This window comes from Camelus ferus, chromosome 12 (genome assembly GCF_009834535.1).
Source record: "Camelus ferus isolate YT-003-E chromosome 12, BCGSAC_Cfer_1.0, whole genome shotgun sequence".
NCBI classification, from domain to species: Eukaryota; Metazoa; Chordata; class Mammalia; order Artiodactyla; family Camelidae; genus Camelus; species Camelus ferus.
In genome coordinates, this window is record NC_045707.1 from 17,784,143 (window position 1) to 17,809,726 (window position 25,584).

The 25,584-nt window shown below is 46.7% G+C and overlaps 2 protein-coding genes across 8 annotated transcripts in view; one reads left to right on the forward strand and one right to left on the reverse strand.

Moving 5' to 3' along the window:
• Positions 1 to 20,434, reverse strand: CSAD (cysteine sulfinic acid decarboxylase). 5 transcript variants are annotated; one of them, XM_032492942.1, is made up of 16 exons: positions 20,294 to 20,434; positions 19,803 to 19,901; positions 8,519 to 8,655; positions 8,129 to 8,255; positions 7,959 to 8,049; positions 7,501 to 7,607; positions 6,955 to 7,070; positions 6,365 to 6,444; positions 5,999 to 6,053; positions 3,097 to 3,213; positions 2,950 to 3,014; positions 2,577 to 2,658; positions 1,958 to 2,157; positions 1,758 to 1,809; positions 1,519 to 1,608; positions 1 to 681 (listed from the first exon to the last, which is right to left on the reverse strand). In XM_032492942.1, the coding sequence occupies exons 1-16, from the start codon at positions 20,418 to 20,420 to the stop codon at positions 508 to 510; spliced, it is 1,719 nt and encodes a 572-aa protein (XP_032348833.1). In that variant the 5' UTR covers positions 20,421 to 20,434; the 3' UTR covers positions 1 to 507. The 5 variants fall into 5 exon arrangements, with proteins under 5 accessions (XP_032348833.1, XP_014412873.1, XP_014412872.1 ...); XM_014557387.2 differs by lacking the exons at positions 19,803 to 19,901; positions 20,294 to 20,434 and adding an exon at positions 10,178 to 10,265; XM_014557386.2 differs by lacking the exons at positions 19,803 to 19,901; positions 20,294 to 20,434 and adding an exon at positions 8,890 to 10,156.
• The window catches only part of ZNF740 (zinc finger protein 740), a 9,555-nt gene continuing 3,739 nt past the window's right edge, over positions 19,769 to 25,584 (forward strand). The window contains exons 1-6 of one of the 3 annotated variants that reach the window (XM_032492955.1): positions 19,769 to 19,908; positions 20,740 to 21,060; positions 23,432 to 23,613; positions 23,956 to 24,045; positions 24,506 to 24,629; positions 24,923 to 25,041. In XM_032492955.1, coding sequence (XP_032348846.1) covers positions 23,530 to 23,613; positions 23,956 to 24,045; positions 24,506 to 24,629; positions 24,923 to 25,041 — 417 coding nt within the window. In that variant the 5' untranslated portion in view covers positions 19,769 to 19,908; positions 20,740 to 21,060; positions 23,432 to 23,529. The other 2 variants (XM_032492952.1, XM_032492954.1) reach the window with 2 other exon arrangements.

Consider the following 25,584-nt stretch of genomic DNA (forward strand, 5'->3'; position numbering starts at 1 on the left):
TATAGCTGAAATTTTAACTTTATTATTTTCCTATTATAACTAACAGATAATCATTTTATAATAAAAGAAGGGAGCAAAAAATGTATAAAGAAGTTAATTTTTAAATTGCCTTTAATCCCATCCCAGAGAAAACTATTAATATTTGGGCATCTTTCCTTGCATCAGTCTTTTCCTATGTATTTTTGAATACGGCTCTCAAACATTACTATATATAAAGTCTTATATGCAGCTTTTTCAACATAACATTATATTAAAATTATTTTTCTCATATCTATAAAAACTCTCTTTGTAAACATAATTTTAGTGGCAGAGTAATACTCTATCATATGGATAGACCATCATTTATTTAAACATTATCCTAACATCAAATATTTAAAGAAGTGGGTTGAAGCACATAACTAAGATATTTTTGTTTTCTAGAAAGGCTGTTCTTAAGAACACAGGGAGGGGAATACACGGAGATGGTGAGGGTAGGGGGTGTCCAGGCCAGCATGGATACGGGGAGGCTCAGAGGTCCTGGCCCAGCCGTTCCAGCTCGTTCAGCAGGAAGTCCATATCAGCCCGCGTCAGCGCAGGGTTGGCCACGACCATGCGAAAGAAGTTGCCGCAGGAGCCGTGGGGCTGGTAGCCAATCATCATGGAGCCCTTCCTCACCATGCGCTCCTTGAGAACCGGGGCCACCTGTGGGAGGCGAGCTTCCCGCTGCAGCTGGGGGCCGGGTGAAGGGGCAGGCATCTCCCTCCCCCTAGCTACCTTGCAGAGGTAGCACTCCTTGCTCAGATCCAGCCGGCTGCCCCCTGCTCTACCTGCTGTATTCTCTCCCACCTCCTCGTCTCCAAGTTGTCACATGGGCCATTTTCTGCTAAATCCTGACTTTTCACTGATTCTCAACACTGCTTTTTCAGGTTAAATTCAAGCCTTCATCATCCTTAACACCTTCTTCTCCCCTTTGAATCCCTGTAATATTTTTGCTCTGTACCCTGTGATCTAATATAGAATTTCCAAGATTGCAATGAACACAGTTTTCAAATAGGTAACTCTTATTTTCTAAAATAATGACTTCTTAAAGGCAAAAACATTCTTGTCCTTTTGGATAACTGAAGCACCTTGTACCAATCTATCCTTAGGGACCAAGAAACATCTCCTGGCCTGACAGGGTTGTTTCTGACCCCAGTATCAGTGAGTAAAACTTCTATGATCCTTCTGCCTCACATCTCTGTCCTGGGCCTCAGCTCCCAGAAGAACGCCCTACACAGGGTCTAGGTACTGCACACTGGTGACTTCTCCTGTAATGCCCCTCTCTGACTCTTCTTACTTTCCAGCAGCACACCTCATTCCTCATCCCCACACTCACGGAAATGAGGACAAATGGGTATCGTCTTCCAGTTCACGTCCGCGCCTCAGGAGCAAGACTAGCAAAAGGACCTGCCAAACCACTCACAGCCAGCAGGGGGCAGAAGCGCACCAGCTGCATCGGTTCCCCAACCCGTCAACCAGCGCCGGGAGGAGAAAGCCTACCTTAGCCAGCCTTTCACTGTAATCCGGACTCCCCTTCTTACCCCGCAGACTGGGGGGCACGAACCAGAAACACACGTTGACAAATTCAGGCTGGGAGGAATGAGGGAGGGGAAGGTATAAGCTGACGAAGGAGATCCGTTCCCCTCTCATCACCCCTCTTCCCCATCAGGGCTTTGTGTGTGAGACAGGCTGGGGGTGGGTGGGCATGGGGATGCAAAAGGGCACAAGAATGGTCATACCTCCATGACCAGCTCAAACCCTTCCCGCTTCTTCAATTCCTCCACCAAGTACCTGCGAACAGAGTGAGAAATCACAGGTGGAAGAGGTAAGACAGAGATTCAGAAACAAGAGCGACCCAGAAACTGAGCCGAGAGATTCAGGAAAGGGGAACAGGGGATGGACCCCGGGGGAGGGGAACTGGGACCACCCCTACTCCTACCGGGCAAGAGCAAAGGCCTGGTCGACACGCCGCTCCAGCCCCTGCCCGCCCTGTGCCTTCCACATGAGCCACAGCTTCAGACAGTCCACACGGCGGCCACACTGCACCACCTTGTCTCCAGTATCCAGAGCCACATCGTAGAACTTGTCCTGCTGGAAGAGGTAGCTGGCCTGGGACCCGTGGCAGCGCTTGAGTAGGTTCTGTGGAGGGTAGGGAGACAGTCAGACCCCACCCTCTCCACAGAGGTTTCCTCTAGGGCTGCACTGGGGGACTCAGCTCAGCCCACGAGTGTCTTTCCCTGGAACCAGGCAGCACTGATGGGATGGCTGCCAGCTGATGGAAACTCCTTTCTCTGGGTTTTCTCCCAAAACTCAGAGTTCTTCCCAAATGACCCAGGATCCCTCTGATTACAACTTAAGCTGGGAAATTTTAAACTTGCATGAAGACAGCGGGAGGGAGGGAGCCCACTCCAGGGGATTAGAGGGGTCACAGATACTTGGCTTCAGATGGATGGTAAGAAGAACACAGTAAGGCCAGAAGCCCCTGTCAGGTGGAACAGAAGGGAAGACAGAGATCCAGGGTGGGAGGTGGGGCCAGGGCAGGGCAGGGGCAGACCCACCGAGGTGTCCCGGAGAAGAAGAGCTGAGCACTGCAGGCCTGCGGAGAGGAGCTTGTGGGGATTCCAGGCTACGGAGTCAGCCCTAGGGTGGGCACAGCAAAGCTGGGTCAGCTGGTTCCCCCTTGAGGTGCCCAGGCAGAACGCCCCACTCTTTCCAAATATCCAGGAAAAGAGGTTTTAGTCTCACTCAGCTCGGCAGTCAGGAAGAATTCCCAAATATAATGTCTGACCTCCCAGCCCTAGTTAACCATCTCTCCAATCCCCCTCCCGCCAGCCTCCCTCCCCTACTCCCAGCCGAGCTCCCCAGGCCATGACTACTCTCTGGATCAAGGATTTGAAGGGTGAGATTCAGGGAGTAGGGGGCCGTACACACCTCTGGATCCCATTCAGGAGATGTCTGTGTGTCTGTGACAGCAGGACGCTCCCACCCCAGGCAGCCTGTGGAGCAGAAGGAACAATGTGCGCCTTGGCCTTGGCCTCAGCCCAGCCCACCCCACCCTCAGGACCAAGTCCCACTCACATCCACGTGCAGCCACAGCCCATGACGCTGGCACACATCAGCAATTGCCTCCAGGGGGTCAAAGGCCCCCAGCACAGTAGTGCCAGAGGTGGCACTGACCAGGAAGGGCACAGCACCCTGTGACAAAAATGCAGAGGGAGAAAGAGGCAGTGAAGTTATCTCAAAAGCTACCCAGAGCCTGGTGCTGAGACCCAGCTCTACACTCTTTGTGTGCCTGACCTGGGCCCTTTAAACTTTACAATGTGTTATTGTCCCCTTTAATTTGCAAGTGAGGACACAGATTCAAAGCTGCTAAGACAGTTGCCCCTAAGCAGAAGCTGCAGGGATGGAATTCAAACCCAGGTCTGTCTGATGGTCTATTTCCAAAGCTCATACTCTTTCAAAAAAATGGAATGCCTCACTGGAAGATCAAAATGCTATTTAAAGTATCCTAAATGTATAAAAGTTCATGAAGAAATTGAATTAGTGTTGAAAAAACTACCACAAAGGAAAGCGCAGGCCCAGATGGCTTCCCTGATGAATTCTACAAACATTTAAAAAAGAATTGATACCAGCTCTTCATGAACTTCCAAAAAACAGAGGAGGGAGCACTTCCGACTTTCCATAAGGTGAGTACTACCCTGATACCAAAACCGGACAAAACGTCACAAGAAAACTACAGAATATATCTCTCATAAATAAAGACATAAACATCTACAAAACACTAGCAAACCAAAATCAGCAACACATAAAAAGAATTATATACCATGACAAAGTGGGATTTGTTCCAAGAGTGCAAGTTTGGTTTAACATCCAAAAATCAATGAATGTAATACATCCCATCGATAGAATAAATGGGGAAAAACACATCTCAATGTAGTCTATTGGTCATCTCAATAGACAAAGAAAAACATTCAGCAAAATCCAACATTCTTTCATAATAAAAACACTCAACAAAGTAGGAATTGAAAGGAACTTCCTCAACCTGATAAAGAGCAAAACAAAAAACCCACAGCTAACATCATAACGGTGAGAGACTGAAAGCCTTCCGCCTAAGATCAGGAATAAGACAAGGGTGTTCACTCTTCCCACTTCGACTCAACACTGTGCTGAGGTTCTAGAAGGGCAAATTGGTTTAAAAAAATAAAATAAGAGGCATCCAGCTTGGAAAAGAAAAAAGCAAAATTATTTCTATTTACAGATAACATGATACTTTACTTAGAAGATCCCAAGGAATCCACTAACAAAACTATTAGAATTAAACGAATTCAACAAGTTTGTAGGTACAAGACCCATATTCAAAAATCAGTTGTGGGGGTAGGGTATAGCTCAGTGGCAGAACACATGCTTAGCGTGCACAAGGTCCTGGGTTCAATCCCCAGTACCTCCACTAAAAAATAATAAATAAACCTAATTACCTCTCCTCCACACACACACAAAAAAAGTCAGTTGTATTTCTATACATTAGCAGTGAACAATCCAAAAATGGAATTAAGAAAACAATTTCATTTACAAGAACATCAAAAAGAATAAAATACTTACGAATAAATTTAACAAAAGACGTTCAAAACATACATTCTGAAAACTACAAAGCATTGTTGAAAGTAATCAGTGAAGACCTAAATAAATGGAGACATTCCATGTTCGTGGACCTGCACACTGAACACAATCCCTATCAAAATCCCAATTGGCTTCTTTGCAGAAACTGACAAGCTGATCCTAAAATTCAAATGGAAATTTAAGGGACCCAGAACAGCCAAAACCATCCTGAGAGAGAACAGTTGGAGGACTCACAGTTCCTGATTTCAAAATTTACTACCAAGCTACATTAAGACAATGTGGTCTATAGGACAGGCCTGCAGATCAATGGAACAGACTGAAGAATCCAGAAATAAATCCTCACACTTACTTACTCAACGGATTTTAACAAGGATGCCAAGACAACTCATTGGGGAAAGAAAAGTCTTCAAAAAATAGTATTGTGACCATCTGCATGTGAAGATACACACACACACACACACACACACACACACACACACGTGTATATATACACACATATGTACACACACATTTACACCTAAATACATAATGGAGGTATTTTCATACTAATAAATATATTCCCACCTTACTGTTTTAAATGGCTACATACTCCTCCAGTAGCAGCAGTAGAGGCAGCTAATATTTATATAGTGCTTCACTGTCCTAGGAACCTCATATATAATTCACTTAAGCCTTAAAACAACCCTATACGATCAATTCTCTATTATGCTCATTTTACAACGGAAGAAACTGAGACACACAGATACACCATCATTTATCTACTGATGGATAATAAAAGGTTTTTTTAATTTTACACTTTGCTCCAGTGCACACAATTCTAAGCACTTGTGCTGATAATTTATAGACTAAATCCTAGCAGTAGAACTCTGACAGTGGCTAGATACATTTTAAAATTGGACAGAAGGTGCTGGGACGCCCTCTAGATGGCTGCAGCGGTTCCCATGTCCCCCAGCGCGGAGGGGTGTGGACGCGCCTCCATGTTCCCACTGCTCCAAGCCCACACTCCTCACCACGGGCCCCTGCTTCCTCCTGAGCTTCTCCCTACACAGACCCTCCCTGCTTTCGGAAATCTTCCACGCTACACTTCAGGCACCCACTCCCTGTGGTGCCCTCTGGGACTCAGTGACTCAATCCTGTCCCCCTGCCTCAGGGTCCGAAGCTGCCCATGGGTCTCAGCATAGTCCAAGGGAACCGCAGTGTCCTCACTCCCCCGGCTCCCCAGGGATCACTTCAGCCCACGGGGAAGACATGCACGGAGATCAAGAGGAGGGATGGGGGGAGGTTTGAGCAGGGACAGGGCTAAGAACCCTCCAAGAAAGGGACAGAGGGGTCCTGCTCCACTGCCACCGAGCCTCTCACTCACCTCGGCCTCAGCCAGACTGATCTGCCTCTCCAGATCCTCAGGGATCATTTTCCCTCTGGAAAAGAAAACTGAGTAGGTAGAGAAGTACTAGGTTCTCTAGGATAGGCGGCAGAACTCTTGAGAGCAGGGTAATGTGCAGTTAGCAATGCAGAGGCCACAGTGTTGATTTTTCCCAAAGAGGGGTAAACAGATCTCAGGGGACAGGATGGAGACTCTAGCAGGCACTGGTAGACAGAAGCGGCAATTCTGCGGGAACAGTAGGGAGAGAAGTCCACCGGGGCGTGGGCCTGAGGCCTGAGCCTCTGACAGCAGGAAGGTACGCTGCACCAGGCTGGGTCTGAGCCAGGCGGACAGAAGGACTTTCACCTCTCATCTGCCTTGACCATTCGGACACTGTCGGTGCCAAGTCCCAGAAAAGCAGCTCCCTTCTTGATGGAGTAATGACACTGTGGAGGAAGGCAGAGAGCAGGAAGGATGGGGAGGAGAGAGATAGGTAAAAGCTCAACAGATGAGACCCTGGAGACCAGGGCTAGGTAGGTAAAAGCTGCAACAGATGAGACCCTTGAGACCAGGGCTTCTCAAACATTCATGTGCCAAGAATCACCAGTGCATCTGGCTAAAATGCAGGTTCAGATTCAGTAGATCTGGGGTGGGGCCCAAACATTTCTAACAAGCTCCCGGGTGAAATTGATGCCACTGGTCCGTGGACCACACTCTGAGTAGAAACGGTATGGACCATGTCCACTGCACTGGTTGCCCCTCTGCTACCCCCAGGCACAAGACCGGGTGAACATGAGCATTTACTCAGCCCCCTTGGTTACAAGGAAGCACACCTGCCTGTGGCCAGGCTGGCCTTGGATGGGTCTGGGCAGGCACAAGACCTAACAAGTCTTGACTCATCTGGCTGGAGATTAGAATCAGGAGCCCAGGGTAGGTAGGCCTGTGCCTCTTCCCACCTCTTTTGATGTGAAGAGGGCCAGGGGTGGCAGTGCCCGGAGGCCCCTCTGTTTGCAGTCCGGGTAGCGCTGGTAGCGGGCCAGGTTCACAGCATACATGTTGGAGATAGAGCCACCTGTTACACGGAAGGGGTGTTGGCAAGAGGGAGGGGCAGTGGGTCAAAACTGGAGCTGGGCTCTCAGGATCTCTCCACCCAGAAGAACTGATCAAAGAAGCATGACTGGCTACAAAGCCACGAGTTCTGAGGACTGGACAAGTGGCATGCAGGTAACCCAGAACAGCGGGATCTGCAGATCCCCTGACTGCCCTCCTCCTTATCCTGGGCTGATCCCAGGATCCACCCCCACCCCCACCAAGAGAGCAAGCACTGGAGCGCTGATCCCATGGACTGTTTGGCAAACACGAGGATACAGAGGACTGGGCAGTTTCTCTCTGGTTTGGCCAGAGCCCAGCTGGAGAAGTAACAAAGGAAGCCCTGCCGGCTTAGGGCAAGAGAATGGCAGGGGAGGAGGAACCCTTGAAAAGGCCAAAGAAAGGCCTCCTACCAGGGCAGAAGACCCCGTCCCCAGAGCTCCAGCCCACCAGGGCCCGGAGTTTCCTCAGCACTTCTTCTTCCATGAGGACAAACACGGGGGCAATTTCGTACGTGTACCTGCCAGGAGACGCAATGATGAGAACGGGAAAGAGACAGGGAGGGACACAGGACAGATTCTCAGGGGAGTCAGAGAGAAGAAGTGGAGAGAGTGAATGAGGGGAGGGTCCAAAGAGAGGACAGAGCTGGTGACAAAGAACCAAGGAAGGAAGGATGAGAAAAAATGAGGGAGGAGGCATGGGAAAGCTTGGAAAAGGGAGCCCGAAGGGCACAAGGGGAAAGACTTTGCCAGCAGAGCTTCCCAGAAAAGAGAGGGGGGCAAACACCATTCTCCTCCCCTCCCGTTGGGGTGTGTCTCCCACCAACCCAAATCCTCTATGGGGTGGTGGGAGGGGCCCTGGGACGGCTCACTGGCTGGTGTTGAGGCTCTCGGTGATGATGCGCCCAGCCAGGGCGTGGGGATCCAGCCCTGAGAAGAGCTGATTGAAGAACCGAGGGTGACCTGCGACAGGGGGCAGGGGGCTCAGAGTGGAGCTGAGGTCAAACTCCTGACACTCCTCCCTCCAGAGCCCAGCACCCACAGGTCTTCACGCTGTAGTGGATCACGGCCCGGCACCGCTCCAGGATCTGCTGCTGTGACTCCCCCTCGCCGCGCAGCTCCAGGTCCAGCAGCTGCTTCAGCTCCTCCGGCTCCTTCCACTCACAGACCTAGAAGGAGGATCAGGAGATCCTGGGGTCTCTGGGACATCCCACTGACCAGCCACCCAAATCACATCTCAACAGACACAAGACACCACCAACCTGCACTGAAAACAGCTCAGGGACAAGGGTAAATCAACACAGCCTCACCCAGTATGGAATCCCTGAGGCACACAGTGAGAGAGCGTTGACTTCTGGGGAGAAGCCTGGACAGAGGAGGAAAGTTCTGAGCCAGATTTGATGGGCAGGAGGAGGAGGGAGAAAATACCCACCTTTTCTGAGGCACTAGTCCCTTTCCGAACGACCTCATCCACCACAATCCCAAACACATCCTGGAGCAAGGCTTCTGCAGCCATGGGATCCCCATCAAGGGAGAGGAGTGGTTTCGAGTCAGCCATCAGGATAAAATCTATGAGTAAAGCAGGAGTTATTCCCTACTCAGCCTGTGGACCCCGCCCAGACCGAACCAGCAAGAACCTCAATTCCCTTAACGAGCCAAAGGCCCAGTCCTGTGGCTCAGGCCCAGCCTTCACCGTACAGACAAGGGCAAGTGAGAGCGTCCAGGGAGAGAGCCAGCAGAAGCAGGTGGGAAAGAAAAAGGCAGTTAGTGCTGAGCAGGTGGAATCCAGTAGCCACTGCCCACCTAAGGCAAAGATGAGAGGTTCACCTCTCTGCTCAGGTCTCTATCCAGGTGAGCTGGAGGCCAGGGACACAATTAGCTTTGTAGAATGTCAGGACCAGGGCAGCAGAGGGAGCGAGGTATAGGCAGCAGTCACGTGACCGTGACATCACGCTCATGACCCTTGCCCTAAAGATTTGGGATAGGGCCAGCAGGTTGAGATAAGTTTCCTGAATAATCATTAGCTGACATGAAGATGTAAGGCAAAAATATGTGCCACGTCCACTTCAGGCTGGAGAGGAGCAGACAGGAGAGCCAGCAGGAAGAGACGCTTCCTGCCATGAACCAAAGGGCCTGGAGTAGGGATGTGAGGGACCTCTGGCAGAGAGACAGGAGCGGTGGGGGGCAGAGGCAGGAAACTGCGACAGGTGACCCTGGAGACTTGGGGGAAGGGAGCCTGTGCAAGACAAGGGAGGTGAAACGGCTTAGGCAGGCCTCAGAGGCCAATCTCTTTGCATCCCAGCCCCCAGAGTCTTATCAGAACTGTCCTGATTTCAAAAGCCCTCTCCTCTAAAGAGCAGGAAGGAAAGGAGGTCACACTGAGGAAGCAGCTTGTTAAACAAGTATAATCCTGTGCCTCGTAGGCTAAGAGTACTCAAGAAACAGGGAGTGGCTGATCAAGGGAGTGCCAGCTGTGTTTCCGCCAGGGTGCTGGGGATAAGACACCACTTGTCCTACTGGGAGCACACAGATGCTCGTGCAATAGTTACAGCCCACAGCACGGCTGGATGCTGGTCCCAAGCTCAATTCAGAAGAGGAGATGGATGAAGGCTGAAGACTGGAGAAGACCTGCGGTGGGACTGGGGCTGAATCCTGAAAGCAGACAGGAGGAAGGGGTTGATGAAATGGAGGAAGAGAGGCATTCAGGGGCATGCGCTTCTGTTGGAAATGAGTGCGGCTGGTTCTGAGGTCAGTGAAGATGCCTGACTGGCTGGGGAAGAGGTCCTGCAAGCATAATCTGGGAGCAAAGAAAGGCAGGGCAGGCAGAGCTGCACAAGACTATGGGGAGCCTGAGTGCCAACCAGGCCAAGAATCTAAATTTTATCCTGCAGAGAATCGAAAGTCACGTAGATTCTCTGGCAAGCAATGATGTGATGAAAATGATGCCCTCGGAAGACCAGTGTATAGCAGCAGGAGGCAGAAGAATAAACAGGCCGCTGCCGTAAGCCAGGCAGGAGGTGATCCACACGTGAATTAGAGTGGTGTTGGTAGGAAAGAACAGGCAGAGGAATCTGCAGGCTTAACTACTCACTGGATTACACTGAATTCAACCCCTCATCTGTGCTCACTCTGGCTTCCCTGACTGGTGGCAGCAGTGGGGCATTCATTGTAGGCGGAGAGGCTTGAAGGAGAGAGGCTAATAAAAACAGATACCATTCAAGTACTTGCCAAATGCCTCACTCTGTACTTAATATGCATTATTCTAATCTTCACGACCACTGAGGGTAAGTTTATTACCCACGTTTAAAGATGAGGAAACTGGGGGCAGGAGGGTATAGCTCAGGGGCAGAGCATGTGCTTAGCATGCACAAGGTCCAGGGTTCGATTTAAAAAATCTAAATTGCCTTCATTTAAAAAAAATTTTTAACAAATAAACCCAATTACTCCCCCCAAAAAATAAAGAAGCAGAAAGATAATAAAGATGAGGAAACTGAAATTTCTAAGACACTGTGTAGTGCATCCATTTAAACATTTTTTAAATAAATAAACCCAATTACCCCCCCCCCAAAAAAAAAGATGAGGAAACAGATTTCTAAGACACTATGTATGTCCAGGTCACACAGCTGGCTCCTCATCACCAGGCTCAACCCCCTCGCTCGGGGCTCCTTCAGGCACTGAGCTTGCTCTGGTGCAAAGACCTCTGGGCCAGGATGAGGACACCTCGGGCCCTCAGTTTCTGTAAAATAAGGGGTTTTAAGAGAGAATCTCCAGGGCATCTGCTGGTGTTCATTAGCTCAGGCTGTTGGATGTGGCAAGCAGGCCAGGGGAGTGGAAAGCAGAGAGAATGACTGGTGAAGAGAGACCCCAGCTGTTCCCAAAGCTCTGAAGAGAGGTCTGCAGGGAAGACCCTGGCTCTGTCCGCCCGGCCCTTCTTTAGCCATCCCACCTAAGTCACTGCTCGGGAGTGAGATGTGGAGGCAAGGGCTCTGAACAGCCCGGGTTTCCTCCAGGGGTAAACAGGGAGGCGAGGCATCACCACCCTCACTCCCCATGGAATCCTGTCCTGGGACCTGAGAAAGGGAACAGCCCCTGCCCACAGAGAGTTTTCTTTTTTAAAAGCAAGAGAGACATTAACCCACAAGACAGAATAATAAAGCAAAGAAACATGAATAAACAGAAACAGCACTTTAGCCCCTGGTTGAAGAGATGCTAGAAGGACCAAGTAGGATTTGTTTAAAAATTCACAAGTTTTTCTGACTTCATGGGATCTCTAGTCCATAAACTCCTCTAACCATCAACTCACTCATATCTTTCTTTCCTTCACTTACACAACCTAGATTGTATGGTCTGTTTCAACCACTCTTTGTCCAAAATCCTCAACTCCCTGGCCCTACTGTCCTTCCACCAAATCACCTGGCAAAATCCCAATCCAACTGGCCAGTCCTTCTCTTAACAAATCCACCAAGACGGCTGGATTCTGCTAGTGAAAACCACTTAACCATTCACATTGGTTTTTGCCATAAATTCATGGTTTCTGTGCTCAATCCAATCAAACACAGCAGATTAAACACTTATGTTTACCACTACTCCTTCCTGAAACCCCACTAAAATTACATCAGTGAAATTTTAAATCCAGAAGAATAAAGCAAATGAGAAGAGAGACAAGAGGTGAGAGATGTCAGTAATTGCAGGAGGTAGAAAGCAGATGAGAAGTGGTAACTGGGTTAGCCAACAGCAGCAAGTCAACACCAGGCTGTCTACAGAGGGCTACACCAATCAGATACAAGCTGGTTCTTAGGGCGGAAGCCCAGAAAGGCTCAGGAATTTACAGCACGCGCTATCGTGGAAGACAGGAGGGAGAGGCACAGCTATAAGCTTGGACACGACATGAAAATTTATATAAGGAACATTTAGACCCTCACTCTCCTCCCCCTGCTTATTCAGCAAGGCAACTACCCTCTCCTTTACTGACTTTTGAACAATCAGGAAGTCTGTTTTCTAGAGAGAGTGAAACAGAGGCTGGGACGTAGGGATGCCAGGCACAGCAGAAGATGAGGAAGAGGCACTGTACTGATTACAGGAGGATTAGAAGGAAGTTACTGATCATGTCAACCCCTTTCTCCCAGTCAGCATGCAGAATCAATGGCCAGGGGTAAACCCTCCAGGGCAGGAGACGGAAAGATTCTTCTCTGGAGAAATTGACCTCAATAGCCCCAGAGAAGGACCTGACATTTTTATTTTAGTCATCACCCAATCACCCAATCAGTGATGCCCACAAGTCAATAAACATCTATACACTTCGGCTTTCCAATATGTCTTAGCACCTCACTCTTAAATGTGAACCAACAGCCAGCCAGGGATTACTACACACTTCAGTAAAGCCCCTCACGTGAACCATAGATGTAAAAACAGACCAACTGAAAAAAGGCATTTGATGGAGGAGGAGAAGTTCAGGGAGCAGAAGAAAGCCTCACAAATTTGGAGAATATTGCATCCATAAAAAAAAATAGGTTGCTCTCAAAAAGGAATACTCAGAGAACAAGGAGCTCTAGGATTTTAAAAATACGACAACTGAAATGAAAAGTATGACAAGTGAAATGAAAAAATTAGAAACAAAAATGATGTCAAGAAAATCACACAGAAAGATAAAAATATAAAGAGATGGACAATAAAAAAGAACTTTAGAAGAACAGAAGAATAGATTGAAAGTATCCACTGAATGACTACAAGACAGACTATAATACTATTTCAGAACAATGGAGGATCCAAAGACCTCCAGAGACAAAACTAGACAAACAAGCAAACCAAAACCAGGTCATAGACAAAGGACAGAGAATCTGACAACATCAAATCTCTTCCAACACCGGAGAGAGGTGAAGGGAATTATTCCCAGGACTGTCGTGAAGGTAGTGACCAACTTCAGAGGCAAAAAGCAGCGGTGACTACTCCACTGGACACGCCACACTGCCTGGCCACATCACTATTCTTCTATCGTCAGCTCTATCTCCAATTCTCTGCAGAAAGTACTTCACAAATTTCCCACACTTCTCAAATTACTGACCTATCAAACTTCTGTTTCCCTCTCTCATTTCAAATTTCTCATAGAAAATAGAAGCCATCCAAACTCACTCAAATTTTTGTCACCTGCACTCTGAATCCCCCCATCTCCTTCCTTGCTTCCTTCCATATTTATTCAGTATCTAGTATGTATGCGCCAAGCACTTTGGTGGCCACTAGAGGTCACAATGGAGAGCCAAAGACCACAGCCCTGCCCTCCTGAGGGTCACAGGTCACAAACTGGAAGACCCAGGGTCAACTTCTACCCAGAGACATGGTTTTGTTTGGCTTGCATGGTACATTTTAAAACTTTAAAAAATAATTGTCAACACTGAAACTTCCAGCTTCTTGTGAGAAAAATCAGAAGATCTAGCAACACTAGGCCTGAATAAACAGCAAAAATTTTGTGTGGTTGGAGTTGCTCCTTTATTATTATATATTTGCATTCATTGTTTTCTTTTCAATTTTTAAATTTTTGGTTAAGCAACACATTCAGGTAGTTCAAAAAACAAAATACATAAAAATATTAGTAATAAAAAATCTAATTTCCACCCCATTCCATATGCTCTATTCCAGGTAATCATTTTTATCAGCTTCTTCGGTAACCTTTCAGAGTTTTTAACGCAAATACTAACAAATGTGAATATATATTATTTTCTCTTTTTTTACATAAAATATAGTATATAATCACTGTTGTGCATCTTGCTTTTCTATAGTTTACAATACATGGGCGATCTTAGAACATATAGAAGTTCCTCATTCTTTTTTTTTTAATATAACAGCTTTATTGAGGTAATTTATATATTCTAAAACATATTCTTTTAAATTGTACAATTCAGTGGTTTTTTTGTATAGTAACAAAATTGTGCAACCATCATCACTATCTAATTCCAGACCGTTTTCATCACCTCAAAAAGAAACCCATTAGCAGTTGCTCCCCATTCTCTTCTCCCCTAACCCTGGCAACTACTAATTTCTGCCTGTAAAGATCTGCCTATTCCGGACATTTCACATGAGTGGAAACACACAGTGTGTGTAAACTTCTGTGACTGGTTTCTGTTACTTAGCATGTTTTCAAGGATCATCCATGTTGTAGTGTGTATCAGTGCTTCATTCCCTTTTACGGCCTGATAAGGTTCCATTATATGGATACACCACATTTTAATTATGGTATTTTTCACCATCTGATGGACATTTAAGTTGCTTCCACTTTTTGGCTATTGTGAACAATGCTGCTATGAACGTTAATACACAACTTTTTGTGTGGACATATGTTTCCAATTCTCTTGAGTATGTACCTGGCAGTGGAATTCTAGGTCATACGGTAACTGTACATTTAACTTTTTGAGGAACTGGAAACTGTTTTCCAAAGTGGCTACACCACTTCATATTCCCATCAACAATGTATGAGGGTGTTGATTTCTTCACACCCTTGTCAGACTTGGTACTGTCTTTTTGATCACAGCCACCTGCATTTGTAACTTTGATAAGGATGGCCAACCTCCCTAGAGGTTGTACCAATGTATGAAAGTCCCTGTGTTCTCAGTCACAGAGCATGTAGTCAAACTTCCGAATCTTTTTAATTTGAGGAGGGAAAAATACCTTAGTATGGTTTTATTTTAGTTGAACCCCAGTATGAGTCAGTTTTGTTGTGGCAGCTGATGACTTCAAAACCCCATTGGCTTACAACAATGGAGGTTTCTTTCTTTCTCCATGGTTGACATTGGTGGTGGGGTTGGTTATAGCTCTGATTTGTGTGCCTTCATTCCAAGACCCAGGCTGAAGGAATAGCCCCTAAATGGGACACCACATTCTCAAGGCAGAGAAAAAATAGCAAAAGGCAGAGAAAACCATGCACCAACTCCTCAAGCTTCTGCTCAGACCTAGCATATGGCACATCTGCTCCTATGCGGTTGACCAACGCAAGCCCTGGTGCAGTAGGGGGAGGATGTACATTCCTCCCACAAGAGGGCACTGCAAAGCCCATGGCAATGGGTGAAGAGGGAGAACCCTATCACAGGAGGATTGGTCACAGGCCCTTAGAATTTTGCGTTCTGTTTCACCTCAGCTCACACTAGCCCATCTCACTCATCTCCTTAACTTTCTGGCTCTGCAGACACCTGAGTTGGAACTACCGACTAAAGGTTTCCTCTCCTTCTCCCTCAGGGACACCCTCTTGATTATCGCCCCTCATTTCTTCAACTCTCCTTCCCACTACCTCTTTCTCACAGCGTTGTGAATTGTCCAAACCTCTCACAACATGTTCTCACTCCAGCCGCCACCTCTTCACAGCCAACCTTCTAAAAGGAGTTGTCTCCACTCCACCTTCACTTCCTCTCCTCTCACACTTTCCTCAGCCCATCACCATGTAGCTTCCATCTTCAAGGCCACCAGGAAAGTCCTTGCCTCCAAATTCAATGGACACATATCATCCTTACCCTGCTTGACCCCTCTAGAGTCATCACACATAGTTTGCCATCCCATCTTAAAACATTTTCTTTCGCTGGCTTCCAGATGACTACCCCTGACCATTTCTTAGTTTCCTTTGCATTTTCACCTTCCTCTGGCCCTCCCTCAGATGCTAAAGTCCCTCAGGGGTCTATTCCAGGGCCTCTTTCATTTGTATTCTGCAACTCTCCCTGGACAATCTCACCGTTTCCAAGGCTACATGTTGCTGACTCCTCCATCCCAGACCTCTCTCCTGAGCCCAGATCCATGCAACCACCTGCCTAATCTGGAAGTCTCACAGGACTTCACACTCAACAGGTCCAAAACTCAACAGGTCATGATCAGCCTCTCAAATGAGCTTTTCTTGTGTTCCCTGACTAGGTGAATGGCACCATCTCCTCAAACCTGATTCTAACTGATCTCCTGCCTCCTCATTCTTGATTTCTTGACTGATTTTTCTCCTTTTTATTTAATCTTCAAATGCTGTTACATCTTTCTCTCTCACTCTAAAACATCAGCACAACACTAAAATCTGGATAAAGCTTCACTTTTTTCCTCTGGGCTATGTTGTAAAATTCTTTTCCTTAAAAACACTTTTAAGGGGAAGTGGTATCTTTACAATGGAGAAACAAAGTGGATACCATCTTACTCAAGTGCTCAAAGCTAACATCACCAGTAATGGGGCAGACAGATATTGTGGGCCTCCTGACATGAGGCATGGAAAAGAGCTCAACATCACTTATGTGATATTTCTACCCAAAATGCATAACCGGAATTTAATCGTGAGGAAAAGATACACCTAAATTGAGGATCATTCTACAAAACCGTGTAACCTGTCATTTTTTAAAATGTCAGTGTCAGAAAATTAAACAAAGACCAAGAAACTGTTCCAGACTGAAGGAAACTAGAGACATTATATCCAAAAGGAACATGTGAACTCAAATTGGTTCCAGGATACAGAAGAAAAAAACCTGCTACGAAGAACGTTATTGGAAGAACTGGTGTAATCTGACCATGAATGGCCTCGCAAACACTAGAATTCTTCTATCAGTGCTACAATTCCCAAATCTGAGCATCGCTTCATAGTTATATAAGAGGATGTTCTTATTCTTAGAAAACCTATGCTGAAACATTTAGCAGTAAAGCAGCATGATATATGCACTCACTCTCAGCCAGAAGACAAGACGGTCTGTACCCATGAGCATTTTTAGAAAAATAACAGCTTTATTGAGGTATGATTCACATACCACAAAGCTCACCCTTTTAAAGTGTACAATTCAGTGGTTTTTAGTATCTTCATGAAGTTGTGCATCGATCATAGTATTTAATTCCAGCACATTTTCATCACTCCAAAAAGAAACCTGTACCTATTTGCAGTCACACCCCTTGCAGTTTTTTAAAAACTGGAAAAGATGAAAAAAGTCTTCAAAATATTAAATGTGGTTATTTCTGGGTATTGGAATTATAGATGATTTTCACTTTCTTACTTATATACTTCCATATTTTTATAATTGTATATAATTCCACTGACTCACGTAATTAAAATAAAGGTTATTTTCAAGCAACATAAAAGATTAAGGAGGAATGAAGGGGCAACAAGAACTCCAAATTACAAATCGCCAGGTTTAAGGAATGACCCTATTACATCCCATGGTTTTGCAAGGTCTCAATCCACCAACATCTAACAGGTTCTACCAGGTGACAAAGGTAGTCACAGACTGCTCATTTCTACCATGCAACCCAGTTGGCCCTCAGAGAAAGGAACTGGTTCGGTGAGTTCAGCACACACTGACCAGTAGCTGTTGCCTGGCACTACCCCACATGCTGTGTCTGACTTGTGAGCTCCAGCTAACAGGCCAGGAGGGAGGCCGGCATGTTAAATAAAGGCTAGTTAACTCTGCTCAACTGGCCCAGGGCAGCCTTCAAAGACAAAACACTCCAGATCTCCTTAAGGAGATACAGAGCTGGTGCAGGAAAAGACTAATCAGTAATCATTGCAATACTTTCTGAAGAAGTGATGGGGTGGGCCTGAGGGAAAAGTGTGCCTAGGAAACCCAGGAAGGTCACACAGGAGGAGGCCTGCCTGAGGGCAAAGGGATTAGGGCAGTCACTTCTTAAAGCACTTCCAGCCAGGCTTATTGTTAGAAAGGGAAAATACTGACCTCCATGCTGTCTACCTATTAACAAACCCCACTGACTCACGATGAAAATATTTTCCCATAGGGCATAACTTTTGCTCTAAAAAAAGTTGAACAATAAATGAAAAACTAAGAGAAAGTATTTCAAAAGCATATGACAAGTGGAAAGTTAATATAACATAAAGATTTCTATCAATCAAAACAGACAAATGATCTACTTTTTTCCTTAACAGGCAAAAGATGTGAACAGGCAGTTTATGAAAACAATTAAAATGGTCAAAAAGCAAGAGATGCTCAACTTCACTATTAATGACATGCAAATTAAAATGATGAAATTACTATTTTTCACCTATCAAATTGGCAACTGTATAAAAAATTCATGGCATCCAGTATTGCCAAGGTTGTAGGAAATGGGGACATTCACACATGGCTCTGAGTGTGTAAATTGTTACAAACTTTAGAAATCAGATTTCAAAAAATCTATCAAAATTTAAAATGTATACATCCTATCTACAACTCTATATAAATACAAAAAGATAACTATATGAGGATGTTCATTACAGCATTGTTTATGAAACAAACAAAAAAAACCCTGGAATTAACCTAAATGTTCATGAGGATGGGTCTAGATAAATTAAAATACAATAGATGGAATACCATACAACGATTTTTTAAACGTGAAATGACTTAGAAGATGTATAAAATACACTTGTGATATGCGCTGCTCAAAAATACGTTCTGGATGAAAAAAAATTTTTTAATGAACACAGAAAAAAGCCTGGAGGTATATACACCAAACTGATAAAAGTGAGGTATGATTCACTTCAGGAGCACGGAATAATAGATGGGGGAACTAAACATTTTTTGCTTATTCTTTTGTATTGTATGGATTTATTAAAAATAAGCATGAGCTAATTTTTTTAATTAAAGATTTCTGATGCTCTGTCTCCATTTCCTCTGTTCAAGGACGATCTTAAGAGCACAAGGAATTACTGTCAACTGCTCAAAAAATGGAGTGTTCAGGGAAATGAAATCTATGTACAAAAAGTGGCTGCGAATTCTTGTCTTCTTTCATAAATAAAGATTGTTTTTCTTTTGGTATCTCCATTAATCCCCTCAAACAACCTGACAGCACCAACAGAAGATGGAACCTAAATAGAATAGACATCTCTTTCCATCGAGTGCACTAATGTACATCCCATCATAAGCAGTACCCCTCCTTAATAGCTAAAGTTGAGAACAGAATTTAAAGAAAGGCTCAATTTAAAGAAAGGTGATGCAGCGTAGCCGGGCCCACGGGCCACGCTGCATCACCAAGTCTCCAATGAGACTAGTCTCCTACTGAGGGGAGTCCTATGGCTGTTTCCAGGCAAGGAGACCAACATTAGATGCTGGACTGTCTGGAAAAACAGCTGAAGCGACATCAAGAAACCAGATGGCTTCAGGGTACGCGGACCATGTCAGGGCATCTGTTTCCAGACTAGGGTTGAGTGGACACGGCAGGACCGTGCAAAAAAAGTTAACTCCCCTCCCCACGGACGCGGCGGCCCTCGCGCTCCGCAGATCTGGGCCTGATGGGAAAAGTCGGGTGAAGATGACCTCGACCGTTACGTGAAAAGGCCTGGTACGAACTGTTCTGGCTCTATTTAGGGCTCCAGGCTAGAAGCGACAGGGAGAACATCTGGGAGGAACGGAGAGTGACGGCGCTTCTTCGGGTAGTCCTAACCAGCTCACATAGCAAAATTGGTCACCGAACGTTCAGCCTAGAAACATAGGGCCCTAGTTCCTGCCCTCAACCAAGATGGCCGCTGGGGCGCGCGCGCATCATGGCGCAGGCGCCATGCCGCCGGCTTCCCCCCGCCCCCATCCCATCCTTCCGCGCGCCGGACCGCCCACTCACCAGCTGCACTCCCTTGCTGCGCCCTCAGCCTCACCCCCTCCGAGTCTAGGTGCCCCCGCCCGTCCAGGCTCCCGAGCCCGGAAGTGGATAGTACTGCTCAGCCGAGAGGGCTAGGGGGGGAGGGGGAAGTGCTTCCGGGGAAACGGGCCCCGGGTTGGTGTTTGTAAACTTGCCTCGGTCCCGGCGGGGGCAGCGGTGGCCACGGGGTTGGCACGGCGTGCTGGGGCCTGGAGGAGTCGCCGCGCGGCGAGAGAGACAGCGGAAGGCCGCGCCTGGCAGGTAGGAGCACGCCCCAGGGAGCGCAGCGTCGTCCGGGCAGACGGCAGCGCTTCAGCAGCCAGCAGGCCGTGGGGCGCCGAGCGGGAAGGGGGAGGGGAGGGGAGGAGGGGCTCGTGGCCAAGAGAAGGGGCTCGCGGGGAGGGGTAGGGGCCGCGCGCGCACCGCGGCCTGGCCGCGTCACCAGCAGGGTAGAGGGGGACTTGCTCGGAGGCGACGCGGGCGCGAGCACGCACCTTGCGCGCTCCTCTGCTCTCTCAGGGTGCGTGTGCGGCGGGCGCAGGGGCTGGCTGGCTGGCTGGCGGGCGGGCGGGAGGGAAGGTGGGAGGGAACGCGCAACGCTGGGCTTCGCCTGTCTGCCTTCCACCTCCGGAGCGAGTTTACGTACCTTCGGGCGGACTTGGAGAACGCGCACGTGTGGGCTGGCCCGGGCGCGTACTGCCAGTGCGGTTTCTGTCAGCTGCCCAAGCACCAGGCGATAGCTCCTGAGCTTTTCTCCACCCTACTTCTGGCATTCTTAATAGAGTGCGAGCTTCGCGGGCCGGCCCACTGGACACAAAAGCTCCAAAGGGCCTCCGCCCCCTTCCAGTTCTAAGATGGCATACCCAAGCAGTTGGCCTGGTGCGGTTCCTCCACCAGAGGCCCCAGTTACTTTTGCTCCTGTTGGCTACCTTGAGACATTTCTTCTCTTGACCTAGAAAGAAAACTCTACGGGACTGACGTCTTCTTTCTGAGTGGCACAGAGAGCTCCTGGCAAAAAGAAAAAAAGTTCAGCCCACTACAGGTTGTATGGCCTGAGGATGTTACATCTAACAGCCCCGTCTCCCTTTCTAGTTTCAGGTTTCCGAAACAGATCGTGAACTACATCCAGAGAATTCAGCTGGAAAACCAAGACTGGCAGACTCTTTCTTTGAACAATAGGCAGGAGCCAGGCAGAGTCCAAGGATTCTTGGAACATCTATCTTACCTTTGGAGGACACTAAGTTCTATTTGAAGACAAAGGCAGTTCAATATGGCAGCAGGACTGAAAGGACACGAAGGAGTTGTTGCGTTGATTTGGTGACAGTTCTTCAAACAACAGTGTCTTAAGGAAAGGTGGATCAAGAAACTCCTGAACTTTTGGGTTGCATTAAGTGAGAAGTCAGCATGGCTCAGGTAAAAAGCTCTAGAGTCCTCCTTCAAGATCACTGGGAAGCGTGTTTGCAGTTTCACTCTTGAATGCTGCCTTAGTCAACATATTGACCAACCCAGGGAGCCAAGCTCTGTATTAAGCACCAGGGGGAGATCTAGAGGAAGGCAAGGAGACAGGCCACAGCCCCTGCCTTCAGGGAGCTTCCAGTCAAATGAAGGAGGTAGGCTTTACTGTATCACAGGCCCTGATGGGACATTTGCAAAGCAACATGTACTCAGTTTACATTTGGTACATTAACTCAGTGACGGTCATGAGGGAGTGAACAGTTTGGTGAATGCTTCATTTGTTTTTTTCAACAGGAATTTATTGAGCTCCTGTTATCTGCAAGGCATTGTGCTGGGGATACAAAGATGAATAAAATTGTCCCTGTCCCCAGCAAGCTTCCAGGCTAGTTGGGGTGGAGTGGGGGGAGATGGAGAAACAGTCTATTATTTATCTTTATATTCAGAACACTTTGTGTAGTGTAGTGGCTGGCCAGTAGTAGAGACTCAGTGAATCTGCTGATTGAAAGAATGTGCAATAATAGAGGTATGTATACATGTCAGAGGAGGGGATGAGCCTTCTGCCTGGACGAAAAAAGAAGATGAAATTTGGAAGGGTGCACAGGATTCTGCTAGATAACCAAGCAGAACAGAGAATTTGGACAAAAGAACTGCATAGGCAGAGGCTTAGGCATGGGAGAATGATGAGGTTAGGAGTACTGCAGGTAGTTTGCTAGTTAAGGAGGAAAGGATTTAAATAGGGGATGGTTAGGGGAATGTGATAGGTAATAATAGATGGGAACGTTAGGCTGAGGGAGTTGTTTCCTGGAGAAGTAAGCAGAGTGTGACTCAAGAACCTTTTATGCCTTGATGAGGAATTAGACTTTCTTCTATAGGGAATGGGAACTTTCTGAAGAATCTTAAGCAGTTGAGTGACGTCAGAACAGTGTATTTGGATGGTAATTACCATTGTCGGGATACAGGATGGATTGGAGAGACAGGACAACTTGATAGATTATTGTAGTCATCTGGGTAAAAGAGCTATATGCATACATCCGCAGAACTTCTCCCAGCTTTCTTCCAGGGACCTTCCCCTACCAGTCTCACCAGGATGGCAGCTTGATTACAGTAGAACTGGCTTTCTTCCAGCTGCATGCATAGCTTCCTTCTTTCCAGGCAGAGTAGGAGCCCTTCAGTTTCTTCTTCCTTTATCTGTTTGCAACCCACTTCACAGCATCATGTTCACTCTTGCTCTGAGAAGATTGCCTTTTACTAATTGCTAACTTTGTACTGGACACTGCTAAGCATTTTATAATCTTAGTTTCATTTTCATCAATCCTATGGGCATAGATACCATGATAAACATTTTGCATATGAGGAAACTGAGGCTTAAAGAGGTGATGTAATTTGCCCAAGGTTATACAATGCAAACAGCAGAATTAAGTTTTTTATCTGCAGACCTTTCAGTCCAAAGTTCTGGAAGGTGAGAGAGGGGGCCCCAGGGGTCCCAGGATATACTGATCCCCTAAAAGGCATTTTTTTTATAAATTGCTTATGGAAGTTTGCTCACCAACTGTTTCTTAAAAGTGTTGTTTTTTTCAGCAAGAAAATTATATTTTATAGTGCTGGCTAAACCAAGTCAGTTTGAAGAATGTAGCAGTGAAAAGAGGAAATTTTCCTAAAATCCCTTGCTTAAGTAATTTTTAAATTATGGAGCAGGGAATGTGGAAAAAGATGGGTATGCACATATATAAATGGCTGGGGGGAGAGAGTGTCAAAGAAAAATTGTATATTCAACTCCAGAATCCTTCGAAGTGGTTTAATTTTTATATCTTATAATTGACAACACTTAGGGAATTTAAAATCTAAAGGGAGAAGTGACCTAATTTTACTGATAAACATATTTATGGGACGTGGTAGAATATACATTTAGCACCAGTGAGGTCTGGCAACCAGAAGTGGGCTCTGTGATGCTGAGTGCCATTAAGAGAGGAAGAAGGAAGTTCCCCTGGAAATCTCCCATTTCAGTAGTTCAACAGGACAGACCCTTGTGCCTGCATACAAGACCTAGAAATACTTCAGAGTAATATGTAGACACACACTCTGTAACTAGCACAGTGCTAATGACAAAAGTGTCAATGACATTTGATTATTCACTTGATCTATATTTGAATGCTGACAGATGACAAAATGAGTAACTAGTTCCTGGTGAGATGAGTTGGAGAGGACTCTTGAAGGAAACAGGGTTTTTTGGTGAGGAGGGATGCTCCCTAGAGAGAAGCATTGTGTTCAAGCTGGGTGTGAAAGGTCGTTCTATGGAGGATGGCAGTCTGTTTTTGCCCTGCCCTGCCAGGTGACCTGACACCTCATCTCCTTTCAACTTAGGCAAGTCTCCTGGCTTGTGAAGGCCTAGCAGGTGTGAGTTTGGTTCCCACTGCAGCCAGCAAGAAGATGATGCTGAGCCAGATTGCCAGCAAGCAGGCCGAGAATGGAGAGCGGGCAGGTAGCCCTGATGTGCTGAGGTGCTCAAGTCAGGTACAGCGCTGGAGTCCATTGCGGCACCTGGGGGTCGGGTGGCCCGAGCTCGCTGCCAGGAGATGCCAAGCTTTGATTCCTCAGTGCTTCTGTTTAGGGATGTGGGAAAAGGGGATCCAGCTGGGGAATGAATGAATGAATGAATGTGGGTCTTTTAGAGAATACAGAAAATACTTCAACTCCTTAAAATCAGGGTACTTGAAGAGGAAATGGCTGAGTATTTTCTCTAAACCTTTGGGCAGGTGGTTTATTCTCATTTATAAGTTGTCGCAAAGCAGCTTTCGGCCTCCTGTCTTGTGTTTGGAGATGGACTGGGAATTTAGGTTTGATTTGTATTCAAAGGGCCACCGAAAGGACAGCGATAAGTCCCGGAGCCGCAAAGACGATGACAGCTTGGCTGAGGCCTCTCATTCAAAAAAGACTGTTAAAAAGGCAGGTAATGGGGTAATCCCCAAACTGGTACAGATTGGTAATAGGGTAATCCTCCTCTTTCTTTCTTCTCTGGCCCAACTGGAGTTTTCCCTAGATGTTTTGCTCCCTCATAGCCATGAGTGTGTCACCCTTATTCCACTCAGAAACCACTTTGGTAATTCATCTCTGCTCTCTCTGGAACATCCTTGTTAAGGGAAGGAGGGTTAGGGGAGCGTGAGGTCCTGTGGCAAAGGGGCAGGCAGACTACCTCTCAGGTGTATTCATAGTGTTGAGTTTGACACAGCAGACAGCTTACTCACCCCACCTCCTTCCTCAGAAGGTCTCTTAACTCGAAGAGATATGGGAGATGATAGCAAAAGAGAGGTTAATTTGTCCAGCAGCTGAAAATAGACCCAGAGGAGAATGGGGCAAGAAGGAGCAGAGGGATGGCCTCATGACATACCTGACTCTTGCCCCCTAGGTGGTGGTAGTGGAACAAAATGGTTCCTTTCAAGTAAAGATTCCCAAAAATTTTGTTTGTGAACACTGCTTTGGAGCCTTTAGGAGCAGTTACCACCTCAAGAGGCACATCCTTATTCATACTGGTAAGTCTTGCTTACATTCAAAGGGGGAGGATAGTCTATAGTTTGTATTATGTCTGTATAGCTCTTATTGGGTTTATTTTAAGGGATAAATACTGGAAATAGAGGAAGAAGGTAAGTGAATGAGGCAGAGAGAGTGTATGTATCTATTGTCACTGAGACCAGCAGCTTTGGGGACCCTTCCTCATTAGGTGTCTGCGCATTGCAAAAAGTTCCAAATTTCTGCAAAAATACTTGGAATGAGATCCCTGCCGTGTATACTCCCTGACGTTAGCTTCTCTCTGCGCCTGGGCCAGGTGAGAAGCCGTTTGAGTGTGATATATGTGATATGCGCTTCATCCAGAAGTATCACCTGGAGCGTCACAAGCGTGTGCACAGTGGTGAAAAGCCCTACCAGTGTGAACGGTGTCATCAGGTAAGCTCACATGTCATCCACTCACACCCACACACAAACTTTCTTCCCTGAGAACCAGGGCCTGGCCCCACTCCCTGCCTGACGAGGGGCCGCCCTGCATTTCTGACCATGATGGAGTTAGTACTTCAGGGTGACATGTATGTCTCTGGCCTTGTGCAGTTGATCATGGAGAGGGGCCATTAGAATAATTGTAATAATGATAACAGCGTTTCTTGAGTACTTACTCTGTGCCAGGCACAGTGAGAGCACATTTGACATTATTTTATTTCACCTTCACATTAACTCCATAAGGTAGCTGTGTTGTCCTCATTTCACACATGGGGAAATGGAGATTCAGAGAGGTTAAGTTTCCCAAGGACACAGCAGATCAGGAGCAGACGAGATTCAGTTGAACATCAGAGCAGGTGCACTTTGGAGGAAGAGATACAATCTCTGCCCTGGGGGTCAGTATCTGATCTGATGAAAGTGTGAGAGCCAGGACCAAAACAAGACAAGAACAAGAGATGAGAAGTGATAATAACTAACACTTCCTGGATGCTTTGC

Excerpts from the sequence above, each read along its gene's own strand:
- CSAD (XM_032492942.1), bottom strand. The coding sequence starts at position 20,420 with ATGCCAGAAGTAGGGTGGAGAAAAGCTCAGGAGCTATCGCCTGGTGCT. Across the intron at positions 19,902-20,293 it reads TTCTCCAAGTCCGCCCGAAG|GCGCGGCCTTCCGCTGTCTC; the intron begins GTACGTAAACTC and ends CCTACCTGCCAG. Across the intron at positions 2,659-2,949 it reads CTCCTGAATGGGATCCAGAG|GGCTGACTCCGTAGCCTGGA; the intron begins GTGTGTACGGCC and ends TGCCCACCCTAG.